This window comes from Callithrix jacchus, chromosome 12 (genome assembly GCF_049354715.1).
Source record: "Callithrix jacchus isolate 240 chromosome 12, calJac240_pri, whole genome shotgun sequence".
Classification (NCBI taxonomy): domain Eukaryota; kingdom Metazoa; phylum Chordata; class Mammalia; order Primates; family Cebidae; genus Callithrix; species Callithrix jacchus.
Genome location: NC_133513.1, coordinates 3,464,185 through 3,481,593, shown reverse-complemented (window position 1 = coordinate 3,481,593; position 17,409 = coordinate 3,464,185). Strand labels below are relative to the sequence as shown.

General features: G+C 64.9%; 3 protein-coding genes across 10 annotated transcripts in view; 2 read left to right on the top strand and 1 right to left on the bottom strand.

Annotated features, from left to right (window-relative positions):
* Positions 1 to 1,288: 1,288 nt before the first annotated feature.
* Positions 1,289 to 2,940, top strand: LOC128929226 (tryptase alpha/beta-1). Its single transcript, XM_054242401.2, has 6 exons — positions 1,289 to 1,314; positions 1,527 to 1,587; positions 1,719 to 1,890; positions 1,994 to 2,259; positions 2,388 to 2,551; positions 2,636 to 2,940. Exons 2-6 carry the CDS (start codon positions 1,527 to 1,529, stop codon positions 2,798 to 2,800), a joined length of 828 nt encoding a protein of 275 aa, XP_054098376.2. The 5' UTR covers positions 1,289 to 1,314; the 3' UTR covers positions 2,801 to 2,940.
* A 2,766-nt stretch (positions 2,941 to 5,706) lies between these two features.
* TPSG1 (tryptase gamma 1) lies at positions 5,707 to 9,108 on the top strand. 4 transcript variants are annotated; one of them, XM_078343927.1, is made up of 6 exons: positions 5,707 to 5,791; positions 6,311 to 6,337; positions 7,276 to 7,447; positions 7,989 to 8,254; positions 8,523 to 8,668; positions 8,765 to 9,108. In XM_078343927.1, the coding sequence occupies exons 1-6, from the start codon at positions 5,746 to 5,748 to the stop codon at positions 9,074 to 9,076; spliced, it is 969 nt and encodes a 322-aa protein (XP_078200053.1). In that variant the 5' UTR covers positions 5,707 to 5,745; the 3' UTR covers positions 9,077 to 9,108.
* Positions 9,096 to 17,409, bottom strand: part of CACNA1H (calcium voltage-gated channel subunit alpha1 H) — a 77,474-nt gene continuing 69,160 nt past the window's right edge. For 3 of the 5 annotated variants that reach the window (XM_054242396.2, XM_054242397.2, XM_054242398.2), the window contains 9 exons: positions 16,612 to 16,763; positions 15,581 to 15,690; positions 15,302 to 15,435; positions 15,085 to 15,155; positions 13,717 to 13,795; positions 12,845 to 12,966; positions 12,270 to 12,714; positions 11,768 to 11,928; positions 9,096 to 10,852 (listed from right to left, as the gene is read on the bottom strand). In XM_054242396.2, the coding sequence (XP_054098371.2) occupies positions 9,836 to 10,852; positions 11,768 to 11,928; positions 12,270 to 12,714; positions 12,845 to 12,966; positions 13,717 to 13,795; positions 15,085 to 15,155; positions 15,302 to 15,435; positions 15,581 to 15,690; positions 16,612 to 16,763 (2,291 nt within the window). In that variant the 3' untranslated portion in view covers positions 9,096 to 9,835. Of the gene's footprint in view, positions 10,853 to 10,948; positions 11,540 to 11,767; positions 11,929 to 12,269; positions 12,715 to 12,844; positions 12,967 to 13,716; positions 13,796 to 15,084; positions 15,156 to 15,301; positions 15,436 to 15,580; positions 15,691 to 16,611; positions 16,764 to 17,409 lie in introns of those variants that run through there. The other 2 variants (XM_078344220.1, XM_054242400.2) reach the window with 2 other exon arrangements.

Here is a 17,409-nt window from a genome sequence, read left to right as displayed (position 1 = left end):
CCCATATGTCCCTGGGTTCTCTCAGCCCTGGTGTCCCTGCCCCACCCCCATCCCTGGTGTCACTCATCACCCCAACCCCTCACGTCCTGTGCTCCTGAAGGTCCCATCTTGTGGGCCTCTTTCGTGGGACCAGGATGAGGCACGTGGAGACCTCTGGGAAGTTTGTTGAGAGGATGGATGAGGAGCAGGATTGTGAGCAGGAGGGGCCTGGGTCACCCCTGCCTGTCCCCTGGGGAGGCACCTGGGAGGAGTCCAGGTGGATATGGCCCCATTGTGCAGAGTTGGCCCCAAACCAGACTGGTCCCAGGCAGGGTGGGGGAAGGAGGAGCTCTGACTGGGCCCTGTGTTAAAAGTCAGGGGCAGGCAGGGGGTCCTGGGGCTCAGAGCAGGGGGAAGTGGGCTGGAGGCCCCGGTGACCAGCAGGCCTGGGGGGATCGGGAGGTGGGGTGGATGGACCTGCAGGGACAGTGTCAGCGCTGGACGGGATGGAGGGCACAGGGAGCTGGGGCTGGAGTGAGTCCACGGGAGCTGGGCTGGGTCTCCTGGCGTCACACCTGCACTCTCGCCTGCTCCTCCTTCTGCGGATGAAGCTCAGATCCCAGGATAATGAGGCACCTACACGGACAGCCATAGGTGGACATTGGTGACTCATGGGAGGACTTGAGTCTCACATGGGAGGGAGGGAGCAGGGCCCTTTCCTGGCTGAGGACACTTGGTGCTGTCCCTCCCAAGGCTGTGTTCTCATCTGACCAGGAGGTGTCATGTGAGCCCGCCACCAAGTGAGTGGGGGAGGGCTGGCCCCACCCCCGTGGATTTGGAGTCTGTAGGGGGGGGAAGACTCCAGTCCTGTCCCTACCCCGTTGGCACCTCCTGCCTCTTGGAGGGTGGCCTATGGACATGGGTTCCGCTTCCCGTGTCCCTCTTGGGGAAACAGCTTGTGGGGTGACTGGTCTTGTAGCATGGGGCAGCCAGACCTGGGTGCAGCCATGCCTGAAGGCCTCCTGGCACCAGGGCAGGGGCAGGAGCTGATCCCACCAGCGGGAGGGTGGCGCGTTCCGAGCTGGGACCCACAGCTGAGAGGTGGAGCTGCAAACCTCCAGTGCTCAGCCCTCAGCAGGGCCGGCCTGGCAGCCCCACACACAGAGGGCATCAGGGCGGTGGGGGCACGTGTCACATGGGGGCCCCCGGGTCTGAATCATCCACTTCCTCCGCTGGATGGGAGGGTGCAGCGCCCCTCCTCCACCCCGCCCTGGTCTGGAGGGATAAATGGGGAGGGGAGAGCCCGCTGGGTAGAGGGAACAGGGAGCAGCCAGGGTAAGTCCCCACTCTCAGAGACCTGACTTCAGCGTCACCTGGAGCAGAGCGGCCCAGCCTCAGACCCAGAGCGCCGAGACCCAGGCCCACAGGCCTGGACCCTGGACCCACCCCGGTCCCCCCGCCTGGCTCATTCTGCACCCCACACTCTGCAGCCCCCGGCCCTGCCCTGTCCCCCAGCCGGGCTCACGCCGCCCCTTCCTGCTCCTCAGATGCTGAGCCTGCTGCTGCTGGTGCTGCCCGTCCTGGTGAGCCTGGCTCACTCGGCCCCTGGTGAGTCCCAGCCGGGGCCCACCCTGCCCCTCACCAGGTCCCAGAGGCCGGGGCCCAGGAGGGTTCTGGGGAGGCCGGGCTGGCCCCAGGCGTGGGGCTGCTTCCCGGTCCTGAACTGGCTCCTGCCCCAGCCCCAGGCCAGGCACTACCACGAGCGGGCATCGTCGGGGGGCAGGAGGCCCCCGGAAGCAGGTGGCCCTGGCAGGTGAGCCTGAGATTCCACAGCCAGTTCTGGATGCACTTCTGCGGGGGCTCCCTCATCCACCCGCAGTGGGTGCTGACCGCGGCGCACTGCCTGGGACCGTGAGTCTCCCGGGGGCTGAGGGGTGGGCAGGGGCTGGCTGTGCCCTGGCTCCTGGGTACTCCTGGGGGCTGCCCAGGGCCTGAGTGGAGCGTCCACCACCAGGGACGTCATGGATCTGGCCAACCTCAGGGTGCAGCTGCGGGAGCAGCACCTCTACTACAAGGACCGGCTGCTGCCCGTCAGCAGGCTCATTGTGCACCCCCAGTTCTACATCGTGCAGACGGGGGCGGACATCGCCCTGCTGGAGCTGGAGGAACCCGTGAACGTCTCCAGCCATGTCCGCACGGTCACCCTGCCCCCTGCCTCGGAGACCTTCCCCGCGGGGACGCCGTGCTGGGTCACCGGCTGGGGCGACGTGAATACTGGTGGTTTGTGTTGGGGACGGTGGGAGGCAGGGCCTGGGTCTTAGCCACAGTCAGCTTCTGGGCCCCCTCTGGGATCCGGGTGGGTGCTGCCGGGCTCCGTCCTGAGGCTGCACCCTCCTCCCCACCCACAGAGCCCCTGCCACCGCCGTTTCCCCTGAAGCAGGTGAAGGTTCCCATCGTGGAGAACCAGGTTTGTGACATGAAATACCACGCCGGCCTCTACACAGGAGACGCCGTCCACATCGTGCGTGACGACATGCTGTGTGCCGGAAACAGCCGGAGGGACTCCTGCCAGGTGGGCCCCGAGTGTGCCCCCACCCCTTGCACCACAGCCCCCGCTCCCGGGCCTGGCCGGTTATGCTGACCCCTGACTTTCCAGGGCGACTCCGGAGGGCCCCTGGTCTGCAAGGTGAATGACACCTGGCTGCAGGCGGGCGTGGTCAGCTGGGGAGAGGGCTGTGCCCTGCCCAACCGGCCTGGCATCTACACCCGCGTCACCTACTACTTGGACTGGATCCACCAATACGTGCCCAAGAAGCCCTGAGCCAGGCCTGCAGGTGGTGACCCAGGTCACTGGAGAGCCTTCCCCTCCTGTCCCCAACACCACTGCTTTCTACCCAGGTGACATCTGCCCCCCACACCTGCCCTGACCCAGCCTGAGTGCCCCTCTCTGTCCTGGGCACCCTGCTCTGTCCTGAGTCCCTTCCCCATCTTGAGCCCCCTCCCCTGGTTGGTCCTGAGTCCAACCCCCGATACCAGCCCTCCGGTGCCCCCTGCCCAGGTAGCAGGTGGTAGGCGCTGACCCTCCTGAGGGCTGCATCTCATTAAAGTGCATGAAAATCACTGGTGTGGGTCTCTGTGCTTCTGGTTGTGGGTGTCTCTGGGGGAGGAGGGCTCCAGGTGTGCTGAGGAAGCTGCTGGAGCTGTGGGGTCCCAGCCCCCAAGGCGCAGCCAGTCACTGTGGGGCGCGGCCTCCTGGGCAGCCCTGGTCCTTGGGGCCAGCCTCTCCCCACAGGATGCCTCCAGAATTCAGGTCACACAGAACCACTCGGGCAACTGGAAAGAAGACTGTAGAGGGCAGCCAGGTCCTACACCAGGGTCGCGACCGAGCACACTGGCCGGGAGCCCCTCCCCCTGCGTTTCCCACGAGGCCCTCCCCCCGCCCCTCTGTCCGATGCTTCTGCCCTGCCCAGTTGTTTGGAGACAGGGTCTCCCTCTGTCATCCAGGCTGAAGTGGAGTGGGGTGATCGGGGCTCACTGCAGCCTTAACTCCTGGGCTCGAGACTCTCCCATCTTGGCCTCCCATGTAGCTGGGACCACAGGCATGAACCACCAGGCCCTGCTAAATTTTGTATTTTTAGTAGAGATGGGTCTCACCGTGTTGCCAGTCTGGTCTGGAACTCCTGACCTCGTGATCCACCCGCCTCGGCCTCCCAAAGTGCTGGGATTACAGGCGTGAGCCACCGCGCCCGGCCTGAGTTTCAGATTTTTAAAACATTTTGAGGTCTTTACATTAGCACGTGGCCCCTTTGTGTCTGGCGAGTGCTGTGTCTTATCCCACTTAGCACGGACAGTGTGGGTGACCCCCAGTCCCTGCTCTCAGCCCTTCTAAGGGCTCTGCTTAGAAGCACATTTCCACAATTCCAGTGGAGGTTTAGTGGGGGTGGCAGTTGGAGGGATGAGATCCCGAAGGGAAGCTACGTGGCCCCTCAGGACGGGGCTTCTGGCGTAAGGGAAGGGGACTCCAGGAGCTGGTCACTTGGCGGGGCACAGGGCAGGCTCCAGCCCCAGGGCTCCCTGAATTAGATCTAGGATCCCTGGGAAGCTCAGTGAGGCTCGGCCCAGGGACAGTGGCAGAAGAGAGCATGGGCTTCGGCGGGAAGGGGCTCTCAGGACGTGGCGGGCAGGCTGCTTGCTAGCCGAGGCTGCAGCCACCTGTCTCCACCGGGACTGGGGGACCTGCTCCAAGGTCACCCACATGGCCGTTGACAGGAGGCCCTGGTTCCCCGTCACAGGGGCTGTAAGGGGGATGGGTGAGTGGGGGGGGCAGGGGTCCACCCTCTGTGGCCAGACAGGGTTTCCACTGAGGGGACAGTGCCCAGGTGGCCAGGCCACTGCAGATGGAAGCAACCCCAGGTCTCCCGGGGTCCTAGGCTACTGGAGACCCCACCACTCGGGGCCATCACCAGGGCCAGGCCCCCCTCCCTGTTCCTCAGCTGGCTCCTGTCAAATGGGGAGGAAATGATGCCACAGGGTGTGGGCTGCAATCTGGGCGGTGTGGCGTGCTTGGTGTGCTGGGGCACAGGCACAGAGACGGGTCCCCAGTGCTGCAGGTAAACCAGGTTGGGACAGGTGAAGGCCCTGAAGTCCCCTCCTGTGGGGACCTGGGGACTGCCCTGGGGTGTCAGGACTGGAGGACCCTGCTCTATGAGATCCTGCCCCTCAGGCTCCCTCTGCACTGGGTGACACTGTCCTGGGTAGGGGCACTTTGGGCGGGGACTCGAGGCTTAGTCCCACTTCTCTCTATGGATGATGCTATCCTGCCTCCGCTGAGACACCCCTCCAGGTGTCTACTGCTGTAAGGGAGGAGGGGGCCCTGTGGTTGGTGCTCTGCCACCCCAAACGCAGAGAGAGGGGCTGGTGTCATTCTTGTCATGAGGGTGAACACTGAACCCGCAGCTCTGAGCCGTGGCTGCCCCAGGTGCAGGAGGCCATGTCTGTGTCCGGGAGGCCACAGCCTGGTGGGTGGTCAGGCAACTACCCCTGTGCCTCAGTTTCCCCACATCGAAGAGTGGATCCCTGACCTAGAAGGTCTCAACTGGACCCTCTGGCCTGGCCTGTGATTTGGATCTGGTGAGTGGGGCAGGAAAGTCCCGGGCACTGCCCAGGGCCCCTAATCAGCTGAGTCATCAGGCTGGCGCAGCCAGGACGGTTAGGAAGGGCCCACCCGGGCTGGGCTGGGAGATGGTGCCCATCTGATCTGTGGCGTGAGCACGGGACCTGCTGATAGATGTGGGGACAGGGACTTCTCGGAGGGTGGGTTGTCACGGGGGCCTGAGCTATCTCCACGGGGCTGCTGGGCCTTGGGCTGGGACACTCCTGAGGAACCCCAAGGACAGGGCTCCCAGAAAATGAAGCAGAGTCAGGGAGGGCTTCCTGGAGGGGGTGGCACTGATAGGAACACATACCTCTCCCTCAGCCCTTGCCCTGGAGCTGAGATGGGGTGCAAAGCAGCACCTGCCTTCTGTCCTTCCCTGCTGTGTCCTGTCAGGCCAGCCACTGGGTGCCAGGGCTGTGGCATCCACACAGGGATAAATAGAGGTGACGACCCTTCTCTGCAGGTGTGCAGAAGGTGGGGCCGTCTGCAGCGCTCCAGCCTCCTCCTCCAGCCTCTTGCCCTGCCCAACAGCAGGTGCGTGGCCACCCCCACGCCCAGCAGGTCCAAGGGTCAGGCGGGCCCTCCTGCTTCTCCCTGCAGTGGCAGACACCATGGCCCTCGGGGCCCGTGGCCTTCTGCTGCTCCTGGCGGTGCCCGGTGGGTGACTTGTCCTGGGTGTGGGGATGGGGGGGCATCTGCTTCCTGCCTGGATCCCTGGCAGGGGTGGGGGTGAAGCTGAGGGCTTGCCTGAGAGGAAGAAACACGCTGAGCACCCACCCTGGGGCGCCCCATGCCTCCTCGGCAGAGACTGCACCCCTGGCTGGAGGTCCAGCCATCAGTGCCTGGGGACAGTGGGAGCTGAAGGAGCTGGGGGTGCCTGCCGTCCCAGGCCCCGGAACCCTGCAGACTTCTCCCGAGCAGGACATGGAGGGTGGGGAGGAGGCCCACACCTGAGGCCACGCTGCTGTTTATGGCTCTCGGCTGGTTCCACCCACCCCGGGGCCAGTGAGACAATGGCTGACCAGCCTCACCAAGCTGGGCCTCTCCGCTAAGGAATGGGCCCCATCCCACTGTCACCCTGAGGCCTGGTGGGCGCTTCCCAGGGGCCTCTGGGGCCTGCACACCCCTTCCCTCGGCAGCCCCCCTCCATCCTCCCCCTCTGTCTCTTTCCCTCAGGTGTGTCCCTCAGGGCTTTGGAGCCAGGTACGTCTCCCATACGGGTGTGGGGTGGGTGCAGGCGAGGCCGGGCAGGAGAACCTCCAGGGGACCCTGTCGTTTCCCGGGGGGTCTCACCGGGGGCCAGGAGGCCACGGTTTGCCACGGCGGTTTCTGCTCACATCTCTCAGTTGAGGGGGAGTCTTCCCACCACTGCAGTCACCTTGTACCTTGGGAGATGCTTTGAGGCCATGAAGACCATCCTGCCCTCCTCAAACTTCCTCCTCACAGCGTCCTACCAAGGCACGGGTCCCCGCTGGGGGCTCTGCTGTGCGGGAGACTGCGGCGCCGCCCCTGCCCCAAATACCTACATGTCTCCATCCAGCTTCCTGCTCCATCCAGCCGAGTGCCACATCCCATCCTAACTCTCCAGCTCAGGCCGGCCCAGGCATGGCCAGTGGCCCTCAAGCTGACTTCCTCTTATTTCTCTTTACTTTACTGAGTGACGTTCACAGAGATAAAGTTACATCACCAAGGGTCCAATGAAGAGGCCCCGGGGACCCTGGGCAGTGCCGTGTGCCCCCAACTCTGTCTAGCTTCAAACATCTCCATCACTCCTGAAGGAAACCCGGGGCCCGCTAGGCAGCCGCCCCCAGGATCCTGGCCTTTCCGGGGGCTCCACCATTCCCTGATCCCCCCTTTAGCCTCCCAGGTGACCTCGGCAGCCCCGCCACCGCCTCTGGGGGCCCTGGTTAGTCTGTGGGGCGTGGTGCTTAGAAACTGCAGCCTGGGCACTGGGCACGCTCACTGCTCCTCGGGTGCCATTTCTGCTGCACCCATGATGCTTCTGGGGAGAGTCGGGCAGATGGGGGCACTGGAAAAGTCCCCAAGAAGGCAGGGAGCTGTGGTCAGGGAAGGCTTCCTGAAGGAAGGGCAGTGGGCTTCTTGGGACCCCCCACCAGCCACCCCTTCCTACTTTGGTTTAGGATGTGGCCGGCAGCAGGTTTCGGATGCAGGAGGCCGAATCGTGGGAGGCCACGTGGCCCCAGCCGGCGCGTGGCCTTGGCAGGCTAGCCTCCGCCTGCGGAGGGTGCATGTGTGTGGTGGGTCTCTGCTCAGCCCCCAGTGGGTGCTCACAGCTGCCCACTGCTTCTCTGGGTGAGTGTCTGGGTGGGCAGGCGAAGTCTGAACGTCCAGGCCTGAGTGGGCACGGGGCAGTGCTGACGCCTCCACTTGGTCTTGACTCACTCTGAGGCCTAGGAACTCTTGAGCATTTCCCTTTAGGGGACGGGGAGGAGCTGACTGCCCACCCTGTGAGGTTTGTCCATCTTGGCTCACAGGGCAGGCAGCTCCCTCCCTCCCAGCTGCGTCTCTTCGAGTGGAGCTGAATGTGCCACCTGCCTCTCGCCCAGCCCCTCCAGGTGCCGGGAGTGCTGCTGGCTTCCCTCCCGGATGCTGGCAGGATCCCCAAGGTGCCACCACAGTCCTTGGGCTCTGGAGGGCGAGGCCACAGTCTAGGCTTTGTCCCCAACGCCCAGAACTGCTTCTGTGCCCTAAGCTCAGGAGGGAAGGGGTGGGCATCGGATGCCTGCAGAAGTGGGGTCTGGGCAGGGCTGACGCTCACCTCTGGACTTTGCAGTCGACTATTCTCAGGGCACCTGAGATGATGCCCCCAACACTCGGCCACCCTCCCTCCCAGGTCCCTGAACGCATCCGACTACCAGGTGCACCTGGGAGAGCTGAAGATCACTCTGTCTTCCCATTTCTCCACCGTGAGGCGGATCATCCTGCACTCCAGCCCCCCAGGACCGCCGGGGTCCAGTGGGGACATCGCCCTGGTGCAGCTCAGCATCCCTGTGACCCTCTCCAGCCGGATCCTGCCCGTCTGCCTCCCGGAAGCCTCGGCTGACTTCTGCCCTGGGACCCAGTGCTGGGTGACTGGCTGGGGCTACACGCAGGAAGGAAGTGAGAAGCCCTGGGGGGACGCTGGGATGGAGGAAGGGAAGGGCAGCCAGAGAGGGGGCTAAAGGGACACCTATGCCACCACCTGCTCCTGATGGCCTCTACACCCAGCCAAGGCCACTACGGTTGGCTGTCCCTTTTCAAAGCTTATTTAGCAGTGACCAAAATGCCAGATCATGACCCACATGCCAGTGATGCAGGACGGCCTCCCACTCCCCCAGCACAGGGGCTGCTGCCCCAACCTTGCCTGATGCCTGTCCCCCCTCCCCAGAGCCTCTGCCACCCCCATACAGCCTGCAGGAGGTGGAAGTCTCCGTGGTGGACAGAGAGACCTGCAGCCAGGACTACCCCAGCCCTGAAGGCAGTGCCCTTCAGCCCGACATGCTGTGTGCTCGGGGCCCCGGGGATGCCTGCCAGGTGAGCCCACCAGGCCCTGATGGAGGATGGGGGTGCCTGCAGCGCAGGAGGGGGCTCCCCAGTTGCTTGGCTCCCAATCTTCTTCTCTGCCCTCAGGATGACTCCGGAGGGCCTCTGGTCTGCCAGATGAATGGTTTCTGGCTGCAGGCTGGCATTGTGAGCTGGGGTGAAGGCTGCGGCCGCCCCAACAGGCCAGGGGTCTACACCCTCGTCCCTGCCTATGTGACCTGGATCCGCCGCCACATCCTGGCATCAGAGGTCTCAGGGTCTGGGTACCCCAGGCTCCCCCTCCTGGCTGGCTTCTTCCTCCCGGGCCTCTTCCTTCTGCTGGTCTCCTGCATCCTGCTGGCCAAATGCCTGCTGTGTCAGGCTGGGGGTGCTGCTCCCTTCCCCCGCCCCAACTCATGATGGCAGGAGTCCAAGGGCGTTTCTTAAATAAGTTACTATTTATTCCGCTCTGCCCCTCCCTCTCCCTTGAGAAGCTGGATCTTCTGCATTAGATTATTGCAACATTGAACCTGAATTTAAAAGCACACAAAACTAAGGTGTCAACTGGAATCTCTTGGCCAAAGCCCCCGGAAGGAGGGGAGGCCCGATTCACACGGGGGCCGGGCACGTTACTCCATGGTGATGTCCCTAGTGATGGCTGGGCGCGTCACATACCTATGATGTCAGCATCCCCCAGTCATGGACGGTTCTGGGAACAGAAAGGGTGGTAGCTGGAAGGGGAGAGTGGTGAGGGCGTGACAGGCAGACGAGGACTCAGACTGTGAGTGAAGGTGACATCGGGCCGCAGTGACCGCACCTGCTGCTGGCAAGGGCACAGGCCCCCGGCGAGTGTCCCGTATCGACGCGCAGCCTGGTACCTAACCCTCCCCACAGACATGGCTTCTCTCATGACGGGACACGGACACAACCGCCACACAGCCTCGGCTGGCAGCAAAACTCTAGAGAAACCCGAACGGGAATGGACGGAGGCTCGCGGGACCCAGCACCTCCCCTGCTTCACTGGGCAGGGAAGGAGTGCCTGCCGGCGTCCGCCTCGACTGCGGCCCCTGCCCACGGTGGGACCCAAGTCAGGGTCCACGCACGGCTCTGCCTGGGCCACCACCCTGCTGGGGCCCCCAGACCCCAGTGCCAAAGCCCTGTGCAGCACCAAGCCCTGAGCTACACGGGGTCATCTGCGTCACCCCCTGGGGCAGGAGTCACTGAGGGGGACCCTGGTTTCTCCAGAGGACACTGGGGGACTGTGAGGTACAGCCCATGCCTCTTCTCTGGGGGGTCACTGTCAGGCATGGCAGGCTCTGCTTCTGGGGGTTCCAGGGGCGCTATGGCCCCTGAAGAGGAAGCTCTAGGTTCTGGGGTCACATCGTGGCCACTGTCCAAGAAAGGGTCTCCACTGGGGCCCCCAAGGTCCAGCGGCTCAAAGGCAAAGCTGGGGACGGTCAGGTGCTCGGCCCGGCAGGAGGCCTGGCCCCAGCGCTCCCCCTTGCCTGCAGGGTCCCCTCCGGCGCCCGAGCCCTCCGTGGGCTCCAGGGAGTCCCTGTGAGGGGCCGCCTCACAGGACGGGGTCCTGCGCCTCAGGATGGTGCTGCTGCCCTCCGTTGCAGGGGGCCTCGAGGAGCCCTCATCCTCCGCAGGGGGCTCCACGGAGATGCAGGGCGGGCTCATCTTCTTCTTTCTGCGCGCGCCCAGAGCAGGCTCCGCATCGGAGCCCCAGGCCTTCCCCTCCCCGGGCTCCCCGCTGCCCGGCTCCGCTAAGGGCCGCCACTGCTCATCCGCCCGGCCCGGCTTGTCCAGGAAGCCCTGGGCGTCCACGCTGTAGAACCTTCGCAGGTCCCGCTCGCTGCCGCAGGGTGCTGGAGAGGCTTCGGGGCCGTGGGGCTCAGTCGCAGGCTGCCAGGGGCAGGCGGAGCTGGTGATGTGGCTGACCTCCTCGTCGGCTGGGTCTGCGGCCTCAGCCTCTTCTCCACCTGGGGCCGCCGGCCGGCTGGAGACGCAGCGCTGTCCGAAGGTGTGCTTCCGGGTGCGGACGCTGGCGGGCCGTGGGGAGCGCTGGGGGGACTGCAGGGAGCCCCCCTGGGATGCCAGCCTCACTAGGGTTTTCTCGGGAGGCTCCACAGCATCCAGGGTGTCCCTAGGGCTATCAATCTGCCCTTCCAAGGAATCTGTGCGTATTGCCTCCTGCAGGGGCGTGCAGTCAAAGTGAGGGCAGGACTCCGGGAGGGACCCGGGAGGGAGTCAGTGGGGGTCAAAGTGAGGGCAGGACCCCGGGAGGGCCTTGTCAGTGGGGGTCAAAGCGAGGGCAGGACCCCGGGAGGGCCTTGTCAGTGGGGGTCAAAGTGAGGGCAGGACCCGGGAGGGCGTCAGTGGGGGTCAAAGTGAGGGCAGGACCCCGGGAGGGCCTTGTCAGTGGCCAGAGCTTGGGGACCCCCTGCCATCCCATCCTGAAGAGGCCAAAGTGGGCAGGTTCCTGGGTGGCTCCTGACCCTCCGGACAGGGCTAGGCTGGAAGGCACTGGAGTGGGCATCCCACTCTCACCCTTGACCTGTGAGGCTCTAGGGAAAGCCTCCACCCACTGCCCTTTGGGAAGAGATGCTGTGGGCAGGAGACCCCCAGGGGCACAGGGCTGAGGCTGAGGCCAGCTCCCCACCCCTGGACACCAGCAGCCCAGCTGGGCACCCCTAGGATGGGGTTCTCCTAACTGCTCCCACATGGTGCAGGGGTCTTGCACTGGGCAATGTAGGGAGAGGCTCGAAGAGGAGCTGAGGCTGCAGGTGGGTGAGGCTGGGGCACAAGCCAGGACCGGAGAACCCGTCTGCCCACCGTGAGGCCTGAGAAACCGCCATCTGTCCACCATAAAGCTTGAGGCTGTGGGTCCAAGGAGACTCGGGTCCCTGTAGCCAGGTGCTCTGTGGCCACAAGCTCACAGGCCTGAGGGCCCATTTGGGCCCAACACCCCAAGATCCACCAAGCAACAGACAGAAAACTTTGGAGCCCCAAGCACCCAGTGCCGCCCTCCCTGGGCCTCAGATGAGAGAAGGCGCCCCTGCAAGCCCACCCCAACCCGCCTGTGCTGCGGGGCAAGGCTTCTCCTACCTGTCTGCAGAGCAGCCGGCTGAGGCTGGGGGAGCGTGCTGTGCGCCGAGGGGACACGGTGTGGATGGACTCGCTGCTCCTGGCCGGAGACGATATAGCCAATGGGACCTGAAGGGACGCACAGGACTCCGCGGGGGGTGAGTGCACAGAGGTGGCCGAGCCTGAAGCAGGGAAGCATCTAAGCGGGCAGCTCTGTCCCTGCCTTTCTGCCCAGCTTCCACCCACCCTCATCCTCCCGAAAACCAGCACCGTCCTTCTGCCCATCCTCCTTCTTGTCCAGCCTAACCCAACCTGTCCTCCCTTTAAGCCACCCACCCCAGTCCTTCCCAGCAGCCCACCCTGCTGCTTCTCACCCACCCTCGGCCTCCCCTCTCCCCCCTGCCTGTCCCCATCATCCTTCCCACCCATCCTCCCTCCTGCCAGCTCTGGCCAGACCCATCCTCCCTGCCACCTGCCTGCCTTGCTTCCCGCCCAGCCCACATCTTCCCGATGCCCGCCGTACCCGGGCGGGTGCCACCCCCATAAGTCTCCATCTCCACCTCCTGCAGTGGGCGAGGGCGGGGCGACGGGGCGGGTGCCACGGGCCGGAACATGTAGCTGTCATTGGGCAGTGAGAGCATCCTGGACACGGACACCTTGCGTGCAACGAGGAGGTTTGGGGCATCCCCAGCACCCCGACTCTCCTGGGGCGAGGGAGGCCCGTCCGAATCCACCCCGCGTGCGTCCCCGGGGCCCTGCGCCATCTCCAGTTCGATCTCGGCGTCCAGCTCCGCGTCCTCGCGGGCCTCCTTGTTGCTCTCCTCCAGGTGCTTCATCAGCACGGCCACCACCACGTTCACCAGCACGAACTGCGCCACCAGCACGAAAGTCACGAAGTAGACGGGCGACAGCGCGGGCAGGTAGCTGAGGCAGTGCTTGTCCTCACGGGTGCACTCTCGAAGTGTGTCCTGCAGTGGGGGGCAGCTGCCAGCCGGGATCCACACCACCTGTGGGCGTCACCCCTTCCCACTGCCCGGCCGGGACAGACCCAGGCCCGTCCCTGGGAGAGCCTCAGAAACAGCTGGGGCTGCCGCGTACCTTCATGATCCCATTCCAGTTGTCCCCCGTGGACACGCGGAACAGCGTGAGGAAGGCCATGCCGAAGTTGCTGAAGGTGGCGTGCCGGCTGAGGCCCTCGCACGGGTTGTCCTCACTGCACTCTGTGGGAGGGAGATGCGCCCCGTCAGCCTCGCCTGCTCGGGTGGGGGTGGGACACACACCTGGCCCCACATGCACCCTGCGGAGCCCAGAGGATATAGATGAGGCCCCGGTGGTCCAACTGAGGCTGACCCTGGTATGAAGCCGGAGCCCCTGGGCCGAGGCCTCTGCTGCCACACCTGGGCTGGCTGTGGTGACCCCGGGCCCTGGAAGAGTCATTAGTGTCTGTGTTTGTGACTGTGTGTGGTGGGGCCTAAGGGGGAGCCGGGTGACTGGAATTGAGCTTGCCCAGTGGACAGACACAGGCCGTGATGATACCACACCCACTGTCAGGACAGGGCCCTGGGGAAGGACCGGGCAGGGACTGGGCTGGCTGAAGTGGGACCTGGCAGGGGTGGGCTGGCTGAAGTGGGACCTGGCAGGGGTGGGCTGGGCTGTCCGAGGAGGGTCCCCCACCTGCCCTGCCCAGCCTGGGCCAAGGCTGAGGCCTGGGTGGAGGCTTCGGGAGGCTACAGCCACCAGGCGAGGGGACATAGCCAGCAAGGATCTCCTGGGACCATGTGGCGTTGGGGCTGGTGGCGTGTGTCCACGTGTACTCGCTCTCGTGTATGGCAGGCATCCCTGTGTCTGTGCTCCTGTGCACATGCCTGCACACATATGTCACAGTTGGGTGCACGCCTCTGTGTTGACACATGAGCCTCAGCCTGCCAGGACCCCAGGTGTGCCTGGAGTGGCGGGCAGGGGACACTTACCCAGTCTCCCGAACAGCTCCACTCCCAGCGCAGCATAGATAAAAAACAGGAGCATGAAAAGAAGGCCCAGGTTCCCCACCTACACGAGAGAGAAGCAGAGCTGGGTCAGGCAGGAGGTGGGGTGGCCTCAGCCCACCCTGCAGGGCACTTGGCGCCTCGGCCTCCAGACCCCCACCTGGCCACCCTTCCCCAGCACTCCCGGCCCAGGCCAAGTGGAAGCAAATTCCCAGAGCGGGGCAAGGACCCCTGCATCTCAGCCCCATGCCCCTCTGGGGGCTCCAACGGCCTCACCAGGTTGACAGGGCCCACCCCTCCGTGCTGACTTCTCCCTTCCTAGGCCCTGGCCCTGAGCCCACTCCGTTCTCTGCCCAGCAGGTTCCCCAAGGCCTAGCAGGATACCCCTGCGGGCTCTGGCCTGCCCTGTGCACGGGGTACCTCAGAGTTCCCATGGTGGGGCCCAGACCAGCATGAAGCTAAGGGGTCCCGGCAGGTGGGCCTGGAGCCTCACACCTCCCCTGCCCACAGCTCTCCTGCGAGCCACCCCACCAGCGCCAGCATTGGCACACACTGCCTCGCTGGGCGGCCCACCCCGCAAGGCTGGCCTGGCCCTGCTCTGAGACCCTCCTCCACACAGCTGAGCACCTGGGGGTTACTCAGGCCTTCGGGAGTGTTACTGGAACGGAGCAAGGCATGCTGCTGAGGACAGCATGAGAGGGGACAGCTGAGGTAGGAGGCAGAAGACATGCGGGGGGCACATGACAGACGGTGCAGGGATGGGAAAGGGGTGGGAAGAGGCGGCGGCTCCAGATGCGTGTGCAGCCGTGGGGGAGGGGTGGCTGGGAATGTGGCTGGGCTGGTGGATGGACGGACACACTGGGGTTGGAGAGATGGACTGGAGACTATGGATGGGGCAAAGCATTGGGTCTCTCGGCTCTGGAGGCCAAAAAGGATGTGGGCAGGGGCCAGGGGCACAGGGAGCAAGGAGGCCAAGCCTGCGTGGGCTCCGAGGGGCGGGTCTGTGGCTGACACCTGCATCCTGAGTGTGGTCCTGTGCCCCCCCCACCTCCCCCCACACACACTGGCCATCTGCTGCGCTCTGCCCAGAACCATCCGGCTCTCCATGGCCTCTGTCTACAGAAGTGCACCACAGAGGTGTCCCTGGTGAGGAGTCTTTGCCAGAGAACTGAGGCCCAGAGGGCAGCGGCTGGATCCATTGCTCCCAGCCCAGCCAAGCCATACGCTGCACGCACAGCAGGGACACAGGTGCAGCAGCCGCACGCCCGAGGGATGAGAGAGATGAGTGGGGCGACGGTGAGGCCCTCCCTGCAGTGTGGCGGCTGTGCTGAGGATGCTGCGGGCTCCACCTACCTGCGGCAGGGCTTGCATCACGGTGTCCAGCAGGGCGCGCATGCCCGTGGCCATCTTCAGAAGCTTCAGCACTAGAGCCGGGAGCTGAGCGTCAGTGGGGCTGGGCGGACCCTCCCTGCTGCGTGGGGACCCTGGGTGCCCCTGCTCTTACTCCCACCCAAGGCCAAGCCCCACCCTCCTCCCGCAGAGGGAACCTGGCGGGTATCCGGGTACCCACCACGGGCGATGCGGAGCACGCGCATGATTCGGATGATGGTGGGGTTGATGGGCAGCGCGGCGTTCATCTCGATCTCCTCCAGCGTGATGCCCATAAGTGACAGCAGCACGATGGCCAGATCCAGCTGGTTCCACCTGCATGGCCACAGGCTCAGTGCACATGGCCGGGTCCCGCCTCAACTCAGCACCATCACTTCTGCAGACTCCGGGGAAACGCCTGCGGCCTCGCCTGCCCCAGCCCCTAGAGCCCTGAGCCCCAAGACAGCCCCACCCCACACACCTGTCCTTGAAGAACCGACGGAACCCAAATGCCACCAGCTTCAGTGCGGCCTCGAAGACAAACACGATGGTGAACACGTAGTTGCAGTACTTGAGGGCCTCGTCCAGCGACTGGGGGTGCAGGTGGGGCTGGCTGAGGTGAGGCCGGGACTACCTCTCTCCCTGGCTCCCGCCCTGCACACCCGTGAGTGCCCCGCTGGTCAGGCCTGGAGGCTCCCAGGTCAGCCCAGAAGCTCCTCCCTGGGCACTGGCAGCCTCTTTGCCCCTCCTCTAGCCCAGCAAACAGGCAGTGCTCCCAGAGTGTCCAACGAGGTGAAACAGTGGAAGGTGCCCTCCCACATCCACAGGCCCAGCTGAACACCACTGCCTCTGGAAAGCCGCCCTGAGCCGCCAGCCTGTCACGCCCCCCAGCCATCTGCGTGCCCCAGCTCCTGGCCACCCACCCCCGTCCTCTGACCGGAGCACCTTGGGGGCATGGGGACACTGGCTGGCTGAGCCCAGCCCTGAGCATGTACAGTATGCAGGCTGAGCCAGGCTGGGAGGCCTGTCTGGAGGGACCCTGGAGCTCCCCACCCCGAGGATGAGCCTCTGGTGACAGAAGACCCCGCCCCTCCCAGCGCAGGCTGGGCTTTCCACATAGCAGAGTCTGTTCAGCCTCAAAGGCTCGCTGCCGCCCCGAGGCCACCTCCTCCCTCTGAAGGATGGGGAAGGTCATCATTCGCTGAGGAGGGGAGGGGTGCAGGGGGGAGTCCAAGCCAAGGAAGAACTCGTCCTCTCAGGCCTGCCTGTGTCCTATTATGCCCCTCCTCATGGTGGGGGCGTTCAGGGCCGGGCTGCGGAGGGTCCCTCAGGGCAGAGGGAGGGGAGTTTCAATCCATGTTAAAAGAGGTCTCTGTTCAAACGAAACCTCCTCATCCCCCAGCCAAGCCCCAGTGAGAGTGCGGTGGGGCGCCCGGTCCCGGGTCACGCCCGCTGCCTCGGCTGCCACGCAGGGAGCCTTCTCGCTGCCCTGGTCTGGAGGAAGGCGCCTACCTTGGGCTGGTTGTAGTGCTCCATGGACATGGTGATGACGTTGACGCAGATGATGAAGGTGATGAAGAGGTCCAGGTAGTGGCTCGTGCACAGCGAGTGAATGGAGCGGCGGGTGGGTGAGTAGTCGGCGTAGTAGGGCCGGCGCTGGGCCTCTGCAGGGAGGGTGGCCGTGAGTGCAGGGCAGGGGGCTGCCCGGTGCTGCTGGCTCCTGCAGACCTGTTTTCCTCCCAGGTGGCCAAGTGTAGGGGAGAAGTGGGGGCCCACTGCTCAGATGTGAAGATGTGGCTGGCCCTGCCTCCATGGGGGGCTCACACAAGGCTGGAGGAGGGGCCCCTGTTCTAGGTGAGAGGCAGCTCACTGTGAAGCTGGCTGGGCTGGGAAGGCCTGCACGGGAGCAGGCCTTTCGGGCAGGCCACTGACGCCCTCCTCAACAATGCAGCCGCGTCCCAGGCGGTGCCCAGGAGGGGATATGGAAGCTGAGATGGCTTCTTCACATCCCACCTGGGAGCCTGTGCAGACCCTGCCCTCCTGGGGCTCCCAGGTCGGCACAGCATGAGGCTGGGCCTCTGTGGTCTATTCCTGTTCTGGCCTCAGGCTGAGACACTGATGAAGGGCTGGGCAGGGCAGCCCCACTCCACCTCTTGGGTCTGGGCCCACCGGCCTCACTGGAGCAGAGACGAGAGTGTGACCTGCCCTCTGGCCACCAGCCCAAGTCCCTCCCTTCCCCATCCTGCAAAGGGCCATGGGTACGGTCTTGGGTCTGCCAGACTCCAGCACATCTGAAGTCGGTGCCCGCGA